The sequence below is a fragment of the Chelonia mydas genome, chromosome 14 (genome assembly GCF_015237465.2).
Source record: "Chelonia mydas isolate rCheMyd1 chromosome 14, rCheMyd1.pri.v2, whole genome shotgun sequence".
NCBI lineage: Eukaryota > Metazoa > Chordata > Testudines > Cheloniidae > Chelonia > Chelonia mydas.
Genome location: NC_051254.2, coordinates 19,837,860 through 19,857,308, shown reverse-complemented (window position 1 = coordinate 19,857,308; position 19,449 = coordinate 19,837,860). Strand labels below are relative to the sequence as shown.

At 39.7% G+C, this 19,449-nt stretch overlaps 1 protein-coding gene across 3 annotated transcripts in view; it reads left to right on the top strand.

Annotated features, from left to right (window-relative positions):
- Positions 1–19,449, top strand: part of B3GNTL1 (UDP-GlcNAc:betaGal beta-1,3-N-acetylglucosaminyltransferase like 1) — a 308,903-nt gene that overhangs the window by 79,882 nt on the left and 209,572 nt on the right. For all 3 annotated transcript variants that reach the window (XM_007072584.4, XM_043528665.1, XM_037914032.2), the window contains one exon: positions 18,707–18,802. In XM_007072584.4, coding sequence (XP_007072646.2) covers positions 18,707–18,802 — 96 coding nt within the window. The remainder of the gene's footprint in view (positions 1–18,706; positions 18,803–19,449) is intronic.

Below are 19,449 nucleotides of genomic sequence, written 5' to 3'. Positions count from 1 at the left end.
CTGAGACTGTTTGTAATAATGAGTTATGTCTCGTACTTGCTGGGAATCTAGCTGGAGGCAAACAAGGGGATAGTAAGGTTTTAATGGAAGGTGCCTTTTTAACACAAAGTAGTGAAAGAAGCTGTAATGAGGCACCATTTGACTTGAATTTAACAAACTCTGAGTAAATATTCAGGGAAGTGAAAGTAGAAGAACCCTGGGGAATGCCGGGGGTGGAGGTGGAGAATATCAACCACAAAATACTTGTATTTGATGCTGTGCAATACAATGAGGATGTAAAAGGAACAACTTATATTTTTCTTTAAATTAGCTCATTTTGATTGAGTGAGAGAAAATGATTAAATGGGCCACACTTTTTAGCAGGCAAGATAGAATGGCAGGGTTGGTTTTTCCTTATCAGTATTATTTAATTCACGGTTTATATTATTTTATTTATTATTTGTGTTTGTCATAGCACCTAGAAGCCCAAACTATGGACAAGGACCCCATTGTGCTAGATGCTGTACAAACACAGAACAAAAAGACAGTCCCTCCTCCAAAGAACTTAGTCTAATTATAAAACAAGAAACAACAGATGGATTCAGACAAACGAAGGAGCATAATGAAACAGTATTGGTCAGTATGGTAGGCTGTCTCAGCATACCCCTGGCCTTATCATTGTGAAATTTTTTCTTGGCATGGAAAAGGAGAGTTTTAAGGAGGGCTTTGAAGGAAGATAATGATATAGCTTTGTAGATGTTCACGGAGTGCTCCTCTGAAGCATGAGCGGCAGCATGGGAGAAAGTGCATGTTTGAATATTTAACCATTGGCAATGGAGGCTGGTTTCACAGGCTGATCGGAGACAGGAGTCAATTTTTTGACACTGAATGATAGATTGTAGGCAGGGTGGAGATAGGCAACGAAGGGCCTTGAAAGTGAAGACAAGTAGCTTACGTTTGATGTGATAGAGAAGGGGGAGCTTGTGGAGAGATGCAAAAAGAAGGGTGACATGGTTAAAGCGATGGGATAGGAAAATGATCTTTGGGGAGCTTTCTGAATGGATAGGAGCAGGGCAAGACTGTATTTGTCAAGGCCAAAGAGAAGGATGTTGCAGTAATTGAAATGTGAGCTGGATGAGAGTTTTAGCTGTGTGGATGAATAGGAAAGGTCTTATATTATAGATATTATGCAGAAAGAATCAGCATGATTTAGGTATAGCCTGGATGTGAGAATGTAGAAAGAGAAGGGAATCAAGGGCAGAGCCCTGTCGAACCCCACAGAAAGTTGGACGGCAGATGAGGAGGATCTTCCAAAAGATACACCAGAGGAGTGATTGGAGAGGTAAGAGGAGAATGAGAAGAGGACAGAGTCATAGAAGCCAAGGGAGGACAAGATTTCAAGAAGAAGAGCTTGGCTGATGGTGTCAAAGGCGGCTGATAGTTCAAGGATGAGGAGGATGGAGTACTCGTTCTGAGCTTTGGCAAGGAAAAGATCATAAGAGACTTTGGAAGCATGGTTTCAGTGGAGTGCAAGGGACAGAACACAGATTGGAGAGGATTTAGGATTGGATTGGAGCAGAGGAGCTCCAGACAGACATTGTAAACAGCATATTCAATAAGCTTAGAGATTAAAAGGAAAAGGGAAATGTGGCAGTAGTTGGAGAGGCAAATAGAGGTCAAGTGTTTTTTGTTTTTGTTTTTTTAAAGATGGGAGAGACTAAGTCATGTTTGTATTGTGTGGGGAAGGAGCCAGAGGAGAATGAAAGATTAAGAAGAGTAAAGGAGGGGATGTGTGTGTGTGTGTGTGAGAGAGAGAGAGAGAGAGATCAGGAAATGAAATGGGATTGGGCAAGTGGAGGGATTAGAGGAGGAGAACAAACAAGAAATGGGAAGAGGAGGATAGAATTGGAGGAGGGGTGAAGGTCACATCATATTTTGTCTGCCTAGAACTAATGGCTGGGGTAGACAGTGCAGTGGCACACTGTCATTGCGATCTCCTACTGCCAATAATGGCAATAGAAAATAGAATCTTTATGAATTAAAAGTAAAATAATAGATGCTTTGTCAGAGAGAAAAAATTACTAACCATGAAAACATTCTAAGGTTCTCTACTTGAATGGATTCTTTTGTATAATAATACTCTGTGCATGTTACTGACAGGCAGTACACACTGCTCACCTTGGCTGTACAAAAGGAGGGCTATGCCAGATAATAAGAAGTGTCCTGCCCCGAAATGCTTATGTGGAACCAGTTATTTGTCTGGCATAAACCATTTATTGTAGAGCATGTGGACACTGGTGGCACTATATAAATAATATGACATGCTGACTCTGGGAGAGAAGTCCTGCCACAAACCTGCAATCCTTCAGTGCATGTGTGTTGTGCTACTGAGGTGACCAAGTTTCAAGTGAAGTTTTCTTTTTAAACTCTCTCAGCTTCCAGGTCTCTGTATTTAGTCTTCTGGTCAGTAGTTGTATTGATGTGTCCAGATGAAAACATATTGCTAGGCCAGAATGTTATAAAACTAAGCTGTGACTTCCCTTTATAAGGCTTTAAAATCCACAAATCTACCAACTGGAAATCATGAATTATTAAAAGAAATCTAGAGAAGTATTCTTTACTTGAAAATCCCTTTATTAAATAAATATCCAGACAAACTCAAAATAATGGTGTTTTTTTGGTGGCCCTGTGGATTACTGAGCTGTAACCTGCAAGCTTGGAAAAATTATTGAAAGGTGATTTTTGCGAGAATTTAAGTTCTGTTTGTCTAGAAATGGTTGTCCTATTATTTTAAGCTGTAAACAATTATGAATATGCACTCTTCCCAATGTACAATAAGGGACTCCCCTAATTTCTTCGACTGCCTCTGCTTAACCAGTGAAGTATCAGATACAAAGCAAATCAACTTTGTAGTACTTACAAAGAGAATGAGTTGGGAGGCAAATTTTCATTTAATTTTTAGCCTCAGACTTGACTTCTTGGTCAGTCAGCCTATCCAGGATTTTTAAATGGAGGACAGCAGACTGTCTGTGGGTTAAGTAAGTACATCTAGTCTGCCCTGACTGGAATTCTCATTGTCCCAAATGGTCAGGTAGGATGTTTCATAGCCTAGCTTTTAATGGTTCACTTGCCATTTCCATCTCCTTATGAATCAGCAGTATTTCAGTTAAGTTTTTCTTATTACACCAAGAAAACATTAAGTAGGGAAAAAAAGCAATCAGTAAAATCAGAGATAAATTTATCATAGTAACTTCAGATATTGGGTTTGCAAATTTTCTGGCGATGGAAAGGCAAAATATATTGAAATTTGCTGTTATGTGTAGGCTTTTCCTGAATTACTTCTGAGGAGGCTACTTTGTGTATTTTCTTAAACTTCCTCACAGTGCTTGTTTCATTTTTTAAGCAGGAAACAAAATATTGATTTTTGAGTACTTGCAGAGATTGAATTTATGTAGGAGATTTATGCTGGCAGCAATATTTCATTAAGTTAGAAATTAAGTGACCCTATGTCATATTTAAAAATGTGACTCACATTTTGGTTGACTTTAAGTTCATAAGCAGAAAAAATGCAACATGAAAATTCATTGTTAAACTTACAGTATCATTCATATTCCACAGAAGTATATCATGTCTTATTTTGAAAGAAGTTTTTTTATCAATTCTCTCTTAGAGCAAAAGGGGAGAGGTGATAAAACAAATTTAATAGTTGTTTCCCCTCTTTTTCCTTTGCTTTTTGAATTCACAATAACAGTGTTGCAGCTCAGGGATCAGATTTTCAAAACTACCTAAGTCCCATTTTCAAATCAGGCCGTCAACTTTATATCTGCAAAACTAACTGCTGTGATCACTGAGCAACACCAATAAAAAGTCGTTGTGGCTTGCAGTACCATGGTTGCAGCCTGTGGGAAACAAATCTGAGTTGTGTGTGTTAATTTTATGTAAAGATTTTTGTTTGTGAAGGTTTATTTACACTCTAGCAGAGGGAAAACTGAATGGAAGCTGGTATAAATTTCCTAACTCCACAATAAACTAGACATGGTTCCTTGTCTGACAGCCATTTGTTTTAGATTTATGGTTGTTGTTGTTTTCCCCCCACACATTTCATCGTATTCTGTGGCTTAGTTTGATATGTAGCTGCGAGTATTAACTGTAAAAGTGAGACAATTTCATTTTGATCCACGTTTATTACCTTCGATCAAAAAGTTACTGTTATTCATCAGACAAAATTGATTGCCTCTCGCTTTTAATGAAAAAAAGCATGAAGAAGCAGTGAGGACATGTGGATTCATTTTACCTTTACCAAAATCAGTGTAGAAGGCTCTAAAGTGCTAAGGGCTGTACCATACTCTGCTGATGAGTTCACCCCCACGAAGGAAACTTGGTGGAACATGGAGCTGGGATGGAGTTGAGATAAATTCAGTGCATATTACAAAGTTGAGATGGGTGAGGGATGAATGGCAAATACATAACAATTCCTCCTCCCTATAGGTTGGTTTTGGTCATGAGCCTGGTATTGTAGTAGGTGGTGATGACAGAATATTCCAGGGGGTCATTTTCAGCTGGCACCAGAGATACTAAACTTCAAGGAACCTGAAAGTACAAGATAACTTTAAAAACAAATAAATATGCTGAACGACTCTCACAGTTTGAGGTGTTCATCTTAATCTTCAGATAATAGAGTTCTTAGAGTCTGATGTGCAGAACATAATTAAGCTTGAAAGAATTAGTTTTTTTTATCAGTAAATGTCCATTTAACCATACACACACACAAACCGATGAAAACATATATTAATCTGTAATGATCAAAATTTACAGATAGGTAAAGTAAGAAAAATGCTGCTTTAGAACTTTATTTAGAGTCAAAATCCAGTGTTTCAGACTTGTGAATTAGGCTTGTTACAAATTGACTAGTGAAGGAATAATAAAAGCGGGTGTGATTTGTTGCTTTCAGGATATTTACTTCATGTATTTTGACATGTGATGTTGAACAATTTGTGTTTTAGGTAAGAGAGATTTTTCTACCTGATTCTCTTTCTGGCAGTGTAAATTACATTACACCCACATTAAGGTCCCTTTACACAGCCAGAGTGTGATATAAAGAAGCCTTAGTGTAAATGACAGCCCCAGGCCCTTTGAGGATCCTGACAGGTATGATAGGGAAATGACAAATGAGGGGGATTCAGGTAGCAGACTCAAGGCCCAGACATACATTTTAGAGCTGAACAGTCAAATTAACACTCCAAAACACATGTGTGGGAAATGCTTTTTGTAAGATGTTGCTAAAATATATCTTGAGTGGAGCTGGTTCTGAAAATGAGAAGAAAGCAGGAAGTTGTGTGTGCAAAGCATTGCTGTCATGTCAGTGCAGAGGGAAGCGTGAACATTCCACTTCTTACAAAATATTAACATTGTTATGAATTGGTTGTAATCATAATTCTTCTGAACATTTCCATTCTATTGTCAGGTTTCAGAGTAGCAGCCGTGTTAGTTTGTATTCGCAAAAAGAAAAGGAGTACTAGTGGCACCTTAGAGACTAACCAGTTTATCTGAGCATAAGTTTTCGTGAGCTACAGCTCACTTCTCACTTCTGTAGCTCACGAAAACTTATGCTCAAATAAATTGGTTAGTCTCTAAGGTGCCACTAGTACTCCTTTTCCATTCTATTGTGTATTGCAAGCAATGTTCCCTCTTATTTTTGACAGGCTGTGTGCACAAAAAATTTCTTCTGTGCAAATTGTTGTGCTTCTGTGCAAATTTTTCTGCACATGGTGTTTTGCCGTGTGCGTGGGGTTTCGGATCTGTGTGCATGTGCACACGCGCACAGCTTAGAGGGAACAGTGATTGCAAGACATCTGTGAACAAAGAGGCCATACTCAACAACATGAGTGTACATTTGTTGGTAAAATACATAAACTCATCATGATAGTTTCATTTATCATTTGAAGACCATCATTAAACCTGTAACACTTCACATTTAAAACACAGTCTTCAGCTGGTCTGGTAGGTAACTGTAAAGGTAATGAAATGATAGCTGAGACTCCTTTGTTCAGTGAAGGAGTGGCACTCATTGGCTCAGAAAGGAGTCATGTCATCTTCTTCCAGAAGGACAGAGGCTGCAATTAAAGAAATTCCATGGGAGGGCGGGTCTTAGAGGCAATTAGAGTATCCACCAGGAAGGAAAAACACCCTGGGCACATCTGTTGTTACCTCCCCAAGTATCACAGGAATTCTCAGATATGTGGTAAAATTAAATTTTTTAAATTAACTTTCAAAATTTAAACAATTTAAGTAACAGTCTAAAAGGCACCACTTTATAGGGTAGTGCATTCTACTTACATATTAAAAAAATCAGATAAGTCAATATAAATAAAGGTTTGGTAAGTATTTATTATGTTAGTTTATTATGGTCTTGCACTAGTGATACCACTGTTAAGGCTGCATCATAATTTTCTGTTTTACAGGGTCGGGACCAGTGTCTCACCTTTTTTCTGAGCCCTTTTTTGTCAAAATGCCATGGTGAATTTGAACCACATTTCAGAATTAATGTGTGCATTGGAATGATCTCCAATGTGTCTTTTCTGTGTGTGTGTATGTTGGTGTTTTTAGGAAATCTGGGAAAGGATACTAAATTTAACTTCATTTCTGTCATAGCTTTTGTATCCCTACGTTCTGGTCTCCAAGGAAACATTCTGCTATGTTGACCCATATTACATTACTAGAAATAGGGATTGACTAAGTAGCACTCATAATCACAAAGAGAGCAGGAAGAAAATACAGACACATACAAACACTTATTAAGACTTTAGATAACAATGACCAGCAGAATCCAGCTTTGAAAAGCTGTTTAATCAGAGTTGTTGGTTGCCTGTCCCCTGTTAAAAAACAAAACGCACAAGCACACACAAAACTAGACACACCTACTCTGCTATTAAGTGAAGTGTTAATAGGAATTCCCCCATATAATTTCCTTTGCATTGGAATGATGATAAGAAAGCATTTTGTTCTAAGTCTTTGTAATAGATCCACAAATAACATTTTAACTATTTTAGTTATTAAAGTAGTTATTTTTAGTCATTAAAGTAAATTTAGCTTTTGGAAAAGTTGTCATATGAGCAATCATGCAAACAAGTCCTTTATCTGCAGAATGTACAGTGTGTGGCCAGGTTTCAGGGTGGTAGCCATGTTAGTCTATATCAGCAAAAACAACGAGGAGTCCTTGTGACACCTTAGAGACTAACAAATGTATTTGGACGTAAGCTTTCGTGGGCTAAAACCCATTTCATCAGATGCATGGAGTGAAAAATACAGTAAGCAGTATATATATCACAGCACATAAAAGATGGGAGTTGCCTTACCAAGTGAGGGGTCAGTGCTAAGGAGGCCAATTCAATTAAGGTGGAAGTGGCCTATTCTCAACAGTTGACAAGAAGGGGTGAATATCAAAAGAGGGAAAATTACTTTTGTAGTGCTAACGAGGCCAATGCAATCAAGGTTGACGTTGCCCATTTCCAACAGTTGACAAGAAGATATGAGTATCAGCAGAGGGAAAATTACTTTTTGTAGTGACCGATCCACTCCCAGTCTTTATTCAGGCCTAATTTGATGGTGTCCAGTTTGCAAATTAATTCCAGTTCTGCAGTTTCCATTGAAGTCTGTTTTTCAAGTTTTTTTTGCTGAAGAATTGCCACGTTTAAGTCTGTTATTGAGTGTCCAGGGAGATTGAAGTGCTCTCCTACTGGTTTTTGAATGTTACAATTCCTGATGTCTTGATTTTTGTCCATTTATTCTTTTGCGTAGAGACTGTCCAGTTTGGCCAATGTACATGACAGAGAGGCATTGCTAGCACATGATGGCATATATCACATTGGTAGATGTGCAGGTGAACAAGCCCCTCATTGTATGGCTGATGTGGTTAGGTCCTGTGATGGTGTCCCTTGAATAGATATGTGGACAGAGTTGGCAACGGGCTTTGTTGCAGGGATTGGTTCCTGGGTTAGTGTTTTTGTTGTGTGGTGTGTAGTTGCTGGTGAGTATGTACTTCAGGTAGGGAAGCTGTCTGTAAGTGAGGACTGGCGTGTTTCCCAAGGTCTGTGAGACTGAAGGATCGTCCTTCAGGATAGATCCTTGATGATACGCTGGAGAGGTTTTAGTTGGGGGCTGTATATGATGGCTAGTGGCATTCTGTTACTTTCTTTGTTGGGCCTGTCCTGTAGTAGGTGACTTCTGGGTACCTTTCTGGCTCTGTCAGTCTGTTTCTTCACTTCAACAGGTGGGTATTTTAGTTTTAAGAATGCTTGAGAGAGATCCTGCAGGTATTTGTCTCTGTCTGAGGGATTGGGGCAAATGCGATTGTATCTTAGAGCTTGGCTGTAGACAATGGATCACGTGATGTGTCCTGGATGAAAGCGGGAGGCATGTAGGTAAGTATAGTGGTCAGTAGGTTTCCAGTATAGGGGGAAGTTTATGTGACCATCGCTTATTTGTACTGTAGTGTCCAGGAAGTGGATCTCTTGTGTGGACTGGTCCAGGCTGAGGTTGATGGTGGGGTGGAAGTTGTTGAAATCCAGGTGGAATTCTTCAAGGGCCTCCTTCCCATGGGTCCATATGATGAAGATGTCATCAATGTAGCGCAAATAGAGTAGGGGCATTAGGGAACGAGAGCTGAGGAAGCGTTGTTCTAAGTCAGCCATAAAAATGTTGGCATACTGTGGGGCCACGCGGGTTCCCATAGCAGTGCCACTGACTTGAAGGTATAAATTGTCCCCAAATCTGAAATAGTTATGGGTGAGGATAAAGTCACAAAGTTCAGCCACCAGGTTTGCCATGACATTATCGGGGATACCGTTCCTGACGGCTTGTAGTCCATCTTTGTGTGGAATGTTGGTGTAGAGGGCTTCTACATCCATAGTGGCTAGGATGGTGTTTTCTGGAAGATCATGAATGGATTGTAGTTTCCTCAGGAAGTCTGTGGTGTCTCGCAGATAGCTGGGAGTGCTGGGAGTGTAGAGCCTGAGGAGAGAGTCCACATAGCCAGACAATCCTTCTGTCAGGGTGCCAATGCCTGAGATGATGGGGCGTCTAGGATTCCCAGGTTTATGGATCTTGGGTAGCAGATAGAATACCCCTGCTCGGGGCTCTACAAACTTTCCCACGGTGCTCTGTCAGTGTGCTTTATTCATCATCTAGGGAGACCATCTCTGCAGCTAGTGCAGTCTCCAGGCAACTGCGGAGCCCCAGTATATTTCATCAGAGGAGGTTCAACTAGACAATTGCGGGTAGGGTTGCTCGAACAATTTGTACAGTGGGGGTGCCGAGGGCCATTGAACCAAACTATAAATCCTGTATATGATGGAAACCACTTCAAGCTAGGGGTATGGCAGCACCTCTAGTTCTAGCACTTTTGATAGTGGGTCCTTATGCTCAAATAAATTGGTTAGTCTCTAAGGTGCCACAAGTACTCCTTTTCTTTTTGCGAATACAGACTAACATGGCTGTTACTCTGAAACCCTTCATAGTTCTGGTAGCAGAGTCCTACTGGCCCACATCTATGTAATCTTTGGTTTCTCTACTGATTCATCAAAAAGGGTGAACTAGTCTGAATTTGCTTGGAGGTTAATTTCACTAGTCCCTGACCGCTCTCTGCCGTCATTAATAATGTTGGCATAACATTGATCCATCTCATATTAATAATATAAATCTGTATTTAGTGATGATCTCACTCCAGCCCATGCTAGAGAAGGGAGTAGAGATTTTTCTCCCCAGCAAATACCATGTGAGATGATTTCTAGTATAATTTCATTCATCTCTGAAATCAAGATTTTTGCTCGCTTGCTTATGCATTGTGTTTAAATTCTAGTTTTAGAATATAAGAACAACCATACTGGATCAGACCAGTGGTCCATCTAGCCCAGTATCCTGTCTTCCAACAGTGGCCAATGCTAGGTGTTTCAGAGAGAATGAACAGAACAGGAATCATCAAGTGATCCATCCCCTGTCGCCCATTCCCAGCTTCTGGCAGGCAGAGGCTAGGGACACTCAGAGCATGGTGTTGCATCCCTGCCCATCCTCGCTAGAAGTCATTAATGGACCTATCCTCCATGAGTTTATCTAGTTCTTTTTTGAACCCTGTTATAGTCTTGGCCTTCACAACATCTTCTGGCAAAGAGTTCCACAAGTTGACTGTGGGTTGTGTGAAGAAATACTTCCTTTTGCTTGTTTAAAACCTGCTGCCAATTAATCTCATTTGGTGACCCCTAGTTATTGTGTTATGAGGAGTAAATAACACTTCCTTATTTACTTTCTCCACACCTGTCATGATTTTATAGACCTCTATCATATCCCCCCTTTGTCGTCTCTTTTCTAAGCTGAAAAGTCCCAGTCTTATTAATTTCTCCTCACATGGAAGCTGTTCCATACCCCTAATAATTTTTGTTGCCCTTTTCTGTACCTTTTCCAATTCTAATACAACTTTTTTGAGATGGTCTCACTAGAACTACACACAGCATTCAATGTATGGATGTACCATGGATTTATATAGTGGCAATATGATATTTTCTGTCTTATTATCTATCCCTTTCTTAATGATGCCCAACATTCTGTTCACTTTTTTGATTGCCACTGAACATTGAGTGGATATTTTCAGTGAACTATCTACAGTGACTCCAAGATGTCTTTCTTGAGTGGTAACAGCTAATTTAGACCTCATAATTTTATATGTATAGTTGGGATTATGTTTTCCAATGTGCATTACTTTGCATTTATCAACATTGAATTTCATCTGCCATTTTGTTGCTCAGTCACCTAGTTTTCTTTTGTTTCTCTATGCTTTTCCTATATGAACTTAATTGCTGGAAATTAAATTTATATTGATTTTTGTAAGATTAACAGAGACTGCTAGATAGAGTTTATTTTGATTATCTGCTCATCTCCAAGAGATACTACAACTTCTCACTGCTGTTCACTTACATGGTGCCAGATTGAGCCTGCTAAGTGGAAGGTTATTGATTTTATAGTAGGATGTGTACCAAGGGAGCCATCTCCTAGGAGATTCTAGAGAGACTCTGGGCTAGTCTGCTGGGGCAAGTGGGGGGTGTGAGTCTTCCCCTGCCTGGGTCTAACTGTCCATGTGCATCCAGCTGATACATATTAATAGTTTGTTAGAGCACTTTGAGCTAGTTGCCTTTCAAAGAGGACTAGATCAAAGTGACTTAATGAAGTGTTAACGGGCAACAGCAGAGTCCATCCGAACAGTTAAACCACAGCAGGCTAATACAGGGTAGATTTGCAGTGGTCTATTTGTTTGTGGAGACAAGACTTCTGACTTGGAAGGTATAAATTGTGGGCATATATGACAGTGAAAAGGCTGTAAGACAAGCGAGTCCGTCACAGATACAGTATCTGAGGGTCTGTTTTGTCTAAATGATCAGAGTAGTAAACTCTCTTTAGTATGTTGGACTTTTAAAAATTCTGATACTATTTTGTATGTGTATTTGATTTTGAAACAAAACATTTTTAAAAACTGAATTTATCTGAACTCTGAGGCGATGTATTCTCCTTGTGGTTTAATAGTTTCAGATTTTTCTCCATGGGCACAATGGATGCAAAGAAGAAACACAAGTTGAAACAAATGACAGGTTTCAGAGTAACAGCCATGTTAGTCTGTATTCGCAAAAAGAAAAGGAGTACTTGTGGCACCTTAGAGACTAACCAATTTATTTGAGCATAAGCTTTTGTGAACTACAGCTCACTTCATCGGATGCATACTGTGGAAAGTGTAGAAGATCTTTTTATATATACACAAAGCATGAGAGTGGGTTTGTATGTGTGGGGGTGTGTGTGAGAAAACCTGGATTTGTGCTGGAAATAGCCCAACTTGATTATCATACACATTGTAAGGAGAGTGATCACTTTAGATAAGCTATTACCAGCAGGAGAGTGGGGTGGGAGGAGGTATTTTTTCATGCTTTGTGTGTATATAAAAAGATCATCTACACTTTCCACAGTATGCATCCGATGAAGTGAGCTGTAGCTCACGAAAGCTTATGCTCAAATAAATTGGTTAGTCTCTAAGGTGCCACAAGTACTCCTTTTCTTTTTAAGTTGAAACAAATGTGTGAAATGGAGAAATTAAGTGATTTATACTGGAAAAGACTGATAGCTGCAAACTGTCACCTCTCCTTTACTTGGCTAAAGCTGCAAAAACTGATTCCTGTCTCTTGTTCCACTTCAGCATTGCAAAGTACAAATATTTAGTTCCCAAACTGTGGCATGGGCAGGTTCCTGCTAAAAATATGGGCCAAAACTTTCATGTGACAGTGATTTTTCAGAGGATGAGTGATCAGCGCTTTCTGAAATCAAGGCCTTTGAGAAGATTGTCACCAAAAGTTGAAGCACTCTAATCTACTAGTCATTTTTGAAAATCGATGTCCATGTTTCTGTAAAATGTCAAACTGTTGACTGTTCTTTTGATTTTATAACATTTGTGATGTGTTAGATTTCTTTAAGCATATGGTAGTTTATAAATATTTTAAAATATTATTATTAAGATGAAATAACTAAATGCCTTACTCTGAGGGAAGTAAAGTTCAGTATTAAGTTTCTGTTTTTACATAATTCTGGATGAAAAATCTTGGAATGATAGTATTCCATCAAATATATGCCAAGTTGCTAATTTCAGATATAGATATTGCATTGCGTATGGGATATATTCCTGGTACATGGTGGATGGGAAGGGGTGGTAACTCAAACTGAGCCAGAAGGTGAAAGATTGGGCAGAGATAAGCAAATTACATCCATTAATGAACACAAAATATTAATGTTTTTCAAGCGCTTGGTTTGAAAGTTCAGGGAGCTGAAGCGTCATTAACCTTTTCCTCTGTATTTATGGAAGTGGGGTGGCAAAACCTTCCTTCTGCTTCGGAAATGCGTAGTTTTTTTGTTCTAACCCTTCTTCCCAACTTCCTGAAAAAACACATAGATTCCAGTACCATGAATCTCTATCAGTAAGAGAACTATTAAGGTTTCAGGGGTCTATGTCAGGCTGGAGAGAGGCTATTGTTTTTTGGGGTTTTTTGGCGTTTTGTTTTTTTTTTTAATTGGGGTTGGGTTAACGATGAGAATTGGTTGTTGAAATACTGAGTTATCACCACATCTAAATCTTAAACGTACACACAGGACCCGCTACACTATCTGGTTTATATTTGTTAGTTTACATTTTCTTTTGGATTAACATAAACATATTGAGACAGCATAATGCATGCCCTGTTTTTACAGCCATTTTGTTAGGTGTAGTGCTTTGCCATGGATAAGGTTTAATGACTACCTGGAGCAATAGTTTTCTCTTCTCTTTGTTTTTTGTATGTAAGACTCTGAACTATTCCCATTCCTCCATCTCTTGCAATTACAGTAACTCCTCACTTAAAGTCATCCCGGTTAACATTTTTGTTACGTTGCTGATCAATTAGAGAACATGCTCGTTTAAAGTTGTGCAATGCTCCCTTATAACATTGTTTGGCAGCAGCCTGCTTTGTCCACTGCTTGCAGGAAGAGCAGCCTGTTGGAGTGAGCTGGTGGGGGCTTGGAACCAGGGTGGGCTGGCAGCCCCCCATCAGCTCCGCGCTCCCCTAAGTTCCCTGTGCGGCAGCCGCCCAGCAGGCTATCAATTGCTGGGCAGTTCAGCTGTCCCACCCCCACTGCCGTGTGGTGCTCCTGTCCTCTGACTTGGAGTTGCTCCTGGGAGCCTCCTGCTTGCTGTGCGGGGGACAATGGGGGGGAAAAGAGGGGTGCTAATATCAGGGTGTCCCCCTCCCCCATGCTCCTGCCCCCCGCTCCTTTACCCCATCTCCGTAGAGCAGGGGGAGACACAACAGGGCTCTGGACAGAGGGAGCTTGCTGGCAGGAGCTGCTGTCTCAACTTGCTGATCTGCTTAAAAAGGCAGTGAACTTAGAGTGGGGTCAGCGTACTTAAAGGGGCAATGCGCGTCACACACACACACACACACACACACACACACACACACACACACACACACACACACACACACACACACACACACACACACACACACACACACACACACACACACACACACAGTGTGTGTCTGTCTCTCTCTGCCATGCTGTCTCCCCTCCCTCCATTCATGCTGCCTTGTAGAGTGTGAGGCTACATTAAAAACAATGTGTTAACCCTTGAGGGCTCAGCCGAGTGCTAGTTCATCATTTAGGAGTAAGACATTTCTTGGGAAATATCCTACCCTCTTCCACCCTCTGACTTCACCACCTCAACCAAGCTTCACAATCATCATTGCTATGTATAATATTAAATTGTCTGGTGAAATTTTTTTCCCTGGAACTTAACCTCCCCCTCCCCCGTTACATTAATTCTTATGGGGAAATTGGATTCACTTAACATCATTTCGCTTAAAGTCGCATTTTTCAGGAACATAACTACAATGTTAAGCAAGGAGTTAGCAGAACATGAGGTAGAGGATGAATTTCATATTCTGGGGAGGGTCCTGGTACCACCCATCCTGGTATGTAGGTGGGATAGGTTAAAAGGGTTCAGAAGCCTGCCTTGTCCTAGATTCCTCAGCCAGACTTTGCCAATCCCTAGAACCATACCTGAACCAAACTATTTTCAAATGAAAGTTCAAAATGTTCTGTTAAGTACACCTCTCTTGCCCACCAGGAATGAAGTAATTTGCTTTGGCAGCTATCTTTGCTTTGTTACAGTAAGAAATAGTGAGCAATTCTTGAAATCTTGTTCTGTTTGTTGGGGATAAAAAATATTCTATGCTAATATGATCCTTTTCATCCAAAAGGATCCAAAACATTTTACAGACTGTATACAGTATGTACCACTGAAATGCAACCAGCATTCGGGTGGGAGGGACAGCAGCAACCAACAATTGTACAGCACCCTGTATAGCAGCATGGAAAGAAGGGGAAATTTTGGCCAGGGACACAGAGCCAAACTTCACTTTTATGAAAAATGACATACTTACATTCAAGAGAAGAGCAAGTGGAACCTCATTTTTAAAGGTTTCAATCTATGATACCTCCCCCACTCCTCCATCTCACACACACAGAGAGTAAAGTTCATGGAACTCATTTTATCTGTCTTGGAAGAATAAAGGGCGGACACAGTCCTGCTGAGAGTTGAGCCAGTAGTTCTGTTTAGCTTAGGGGTTTACATGTTAACCTCTCACCTTTATCTGAGAGCTTGTACCTAACAGTGCTCCAGATTTAAGAAGCAGTCTTAAACAGACGGCACATTTGAGTGCTGCTGGTAATGGTCCGGTTGAGCTGGAAGCAGTCCAAAGTGGAAATAATAAAAACAAAAAACCTGGCCTGCTCCTCTCTGAGGTTTCAGGCTGGATGGGGGAGATGACCAATTTTTCTCTAATTGGAAACCAATCTTTTAGAAAACAAGTTTGGGCTCCCATACTAATCTCTCACCTCATGACAGCTGTTCATTAACTTGTATTTGTAGAGCTTAGGGTCAGGGTATTTGTGTATATAAGCTAAGCTTCCTTATCTTTCTGTTATGGAATACCTTTCAGAAAGGCAGGATTGTGTTAGCACAGCACTTTGCATTTTGTCAGCTTTCTTCTGAACTTCCACACACAGTTCTTACAATGCAAGAAAGATAGTCTATCTTGCCTTTATATATACTAGCAAAAGCCTCTGTAAATCATTAGCTTTAAAATAGTTTGCTTAAAAATAACCCCCTCTATAGAAAGATAGTGTGAATGTACTTCTAATCAAAACTTTTGTGAAACATTTAAAAATATGGAATGTTGAATTCCAAAAAAATTGGAAGTTAGAAAACTTCCATTCAATATTAATTTTAAAAAATTGGGATTAGCATTATTAAAATATCTAGAAATTGTAACTTTGGCCCTTAGGACTCTTTATTTGATCCTGATTCAGGGAGAGCTGACAGGAGGTTTTAAGCTTTATTGTGCTAAGTCAAAAGTAGAGTTGAACAAATAATTCAAATAGTTTATCTGAGCTTCTGGCTCCTCTTTCTGTGGGGTACATAAATCATGATTTTGTTATTTTTAAAAAAAATTATTCATCACATTCTTCTGTGAATTTTATTAACTGTTGGTTGATCGCTAACAGCCCTCTGAAAGTTTTCTGTGATCAAACAGTGTTGATTAGTTAAGATTGGCCAGATAAATCACATGGTATTATTTCTGTTCTGGCTGTGCACACAAGCAATTCCAACCCAGCCACTTGCATGTGTGAATTTAAAGACATTTACATGAATAGAAGAGTTCAAAGTATTTAATAGGGCAGCAGTCCTCAATATGTGCAGTTATATTTCCTTCTGGACATATAAAAAGAGAAGTGGTTTAAAAGTATTCCCAGCCTCAAACAAACAAAATCCTATCATCCCAACTCAATGCTCAGAATTCCTAATACTGCAATGTTGGTATTAATTTCTGGTGCAAATAATGATCACATCCACAGTGACAAGTATGTCAAAATCTGGAAAAGGAATGGTGCAGCAGGTGTGGAATGTCAGCAATATTGTTGGATACATAATTAATTAGTGGAGTAATGAGAACATTTTTGGTGGCTCAGAGACCTACACAGTTTAGTAAAATGAGAGGGCTGTCTGTCTCTCTACTTCTCCAACCCAGTTGATTTTGTCAGGTTCTCCCACTGTTTTTATTTGAACAAGGATTTCTAAAGCAAACAATTAAATGATCACATAAAATTCCATGGGATACATATTAATGCATGTGCAGATAATAAAAACTAAAAAGTGCCTGTAAAATTCTGCCCTCTACCTGTGCACTCAAATCAAAAATTTTCTTGATCTCAAAGAGTTCTGCATACTTAACAAACTCTTTGTATGCAGTAGAGCTACATAGTGGGAATCAGAGAAGAGAATCTTGTTCTAATGATATGGGAATATTATACTTGCTTGAATGAACAGTTATAATTTATTAAAATACAGTATTTAGATTTTTTACTATATTGATGTTTTGATTTATCCTGTTAAATTCAGAGAGAATAGTTCTTCATTTGATATAAACCACTCTATATTACAGTATATAGGCAGGGCTAATAGCACAACCTTTTATTAAGGTTGCCCAATACTCTCCATTATAAGACTCTCTTTTCAGTTGCTTATAACTTTGTAAGACTGTAACTGTTTGGGCTGAAATTTTACATGCCAGATGCTTGCATCTGGCAGAGTTTTCTTTGAAAAAATTCAGCCAAAATTATTAAGACACTTACAAGAATGAGGCTAGGGAATACTACATTGTTTTGCACAAGTTAAAAAAAATTCTGGTGACTTTTTCTTTGAAAAGCTCAGGTACCCCCATGCATTGGAGCAGGAAGCTGAAATGTAGCAGGGGGGTGACCTTTGTGGAAGAGCTATGTCTTTTGCCATCCCTGTGAAAATCCACCTCTATTTGGTCAAGATATAAGTAGGGCCCTGCCAAATTGACAGGTCATAGGTTTTTAGTCAATTTCACATTCATAGGATTTTAAAAATAGTAAATTTCATGATTTCAGCTATTTAAATCTGCAGTTTCATGGTGTTGTAATTTTAGGGGTCCTGACCCATAAAGGAGTTGGGGTGGGGGTTGCAAGGTTATTGTAGGGGTGGTTACAGTACTGCTATCCTTATCTGCGCTGCTGGTGGTGGTGGTGCTGCCGCCTTCAGAGCTGGGCAGCTGGAGAGCGGTGGCTGCTGGCCAGGAGCCCAGTTCTGAAGTCAGAGCCACCGCAAGCAGCAGCACAGAAGCAAGGATGGCATGGTATGGTATTGCCACCCTTCCTTCTGCACTGCTACTGGCGAAGCACTGCCTTCAGAGCTGAATGCCCAGCTAATAGCCGCCACTCTCCAGCTGCCCAGATCTGAAGACAGCACAAAAGTAATGGTGACAATACTGCGACCCCCCGTCCCCCCAAAATAACCTTGTGACCCTCCCCCCCCCCACAGCTCTCTTTTGGTCAGGACCCCCAATTTGAGAAATGCTGGTCTCCCCTGTGAAATCTGTATAGTATAGGATAAAAGCACACAAGAGTCCAGATTTAACAGGGAGAGACCAGATTTCATGGTCCGTGACACCTTTTTTCATGGCTGTGAATTTGGTAGGCCCTACTTATCAGTCTTTGAAAAATCACAGTGTGCACATGCTCAGTAAAGACATCTTAGATTTTAACAGTTGTATTCCCCAAAGGTTCTGTCCATATGGTGCAGGGCTTTCCTTGCAATTGCAGTTTTGGGCTGCTGCAGGCCATGCTTGGTCTGGGCACCTGGACTGGGAACATGGAGACTGCCTGTCCTGTGCTCTCCATGATGTCCTCCCTTCCCGTCGCCCGCCAAGCTCAGGCAGCCTGGAGGAAGAAGCTGTGTGAGTCGAATGCAGAGGGGACAAGAGCCGGACATGGGCGGGTGAAGAATAGATTGGGACAAGTAGCCTGGGAAGGAGAGGGGGTGGAAGCTGGAACTGAAACTGAGAAAAATAGTATGTGTTAATGTAAATTAAAGACTGTATCATAATGCATACACACATGGGGGGTGAATTTAGGTTGCAAGGTAACTGTAATTTTCGCATTTCCTAACTTCTGAGTGCCTGACCTTGCAACCTTAAAAATGTGTAATGGAGGGATTTTTGTGTGTAATTATTTAACTTCAGATGCTTTTACTGATGCTTGAATGTCTAAGGTTTGACAGTTTGTGATTTTTATTATGTTTTAGATTATAGGTTGCCAAGTCAGGAGAGAGCCATTGGATTCTACTGAACGATATACTCGTTGGATCAATAATCTGACACCTGGACAACTTCTTACACAGGTATTCTTGTTTCAGTTGTGATTCAATCTGTGATGCTAACGCAGTAGACAGAGAGGCTTGTTTAGTTGTGTTTTCCCATTCACTAATGATACTTGGTGCTGATCAGAGTTGTCCTTTGAGAAACTAAAGGCAAAAATACTTTTAAAAACTCCAACAGATATTTGACTGAATAGAAATTATAGAAATATATTATTAAATCTTTTGTTTTAATATACCGATTAAAAGTATAATAATAGTGCCTGTAATTGGAAAAAATGCCTTTGGAGTGTATGGTTATTGCATAGTGATGACCTTACTCTTGAGAAGGTTGAAGCTATTTCACTTTTTCTTTTAGCATACATATTTAAATAAGAGAAAAAAATCCTCTATCCTAAGGAGATTTTAGTTGTAACATTACATCCTGATAATATAAATAATGTGTGTGTATATATATATGTATGTATATATTTAGTTAACTTTTGCTGGTGATATTTTTAAAATAGTATTTTTTGAAGGCTTAAACACAGGTTGCATTATCCTTGTTTTTAAGTACGACGCATCTTGTGCAACTAAAGACAGCAGACTAGGCTTTAAAAGAGATTGTTTCATTAGGCGGGTGGCCAACTCTGAACTAAAAGTGTCTTTGGCAAAAACAAGTTAAACTGTGG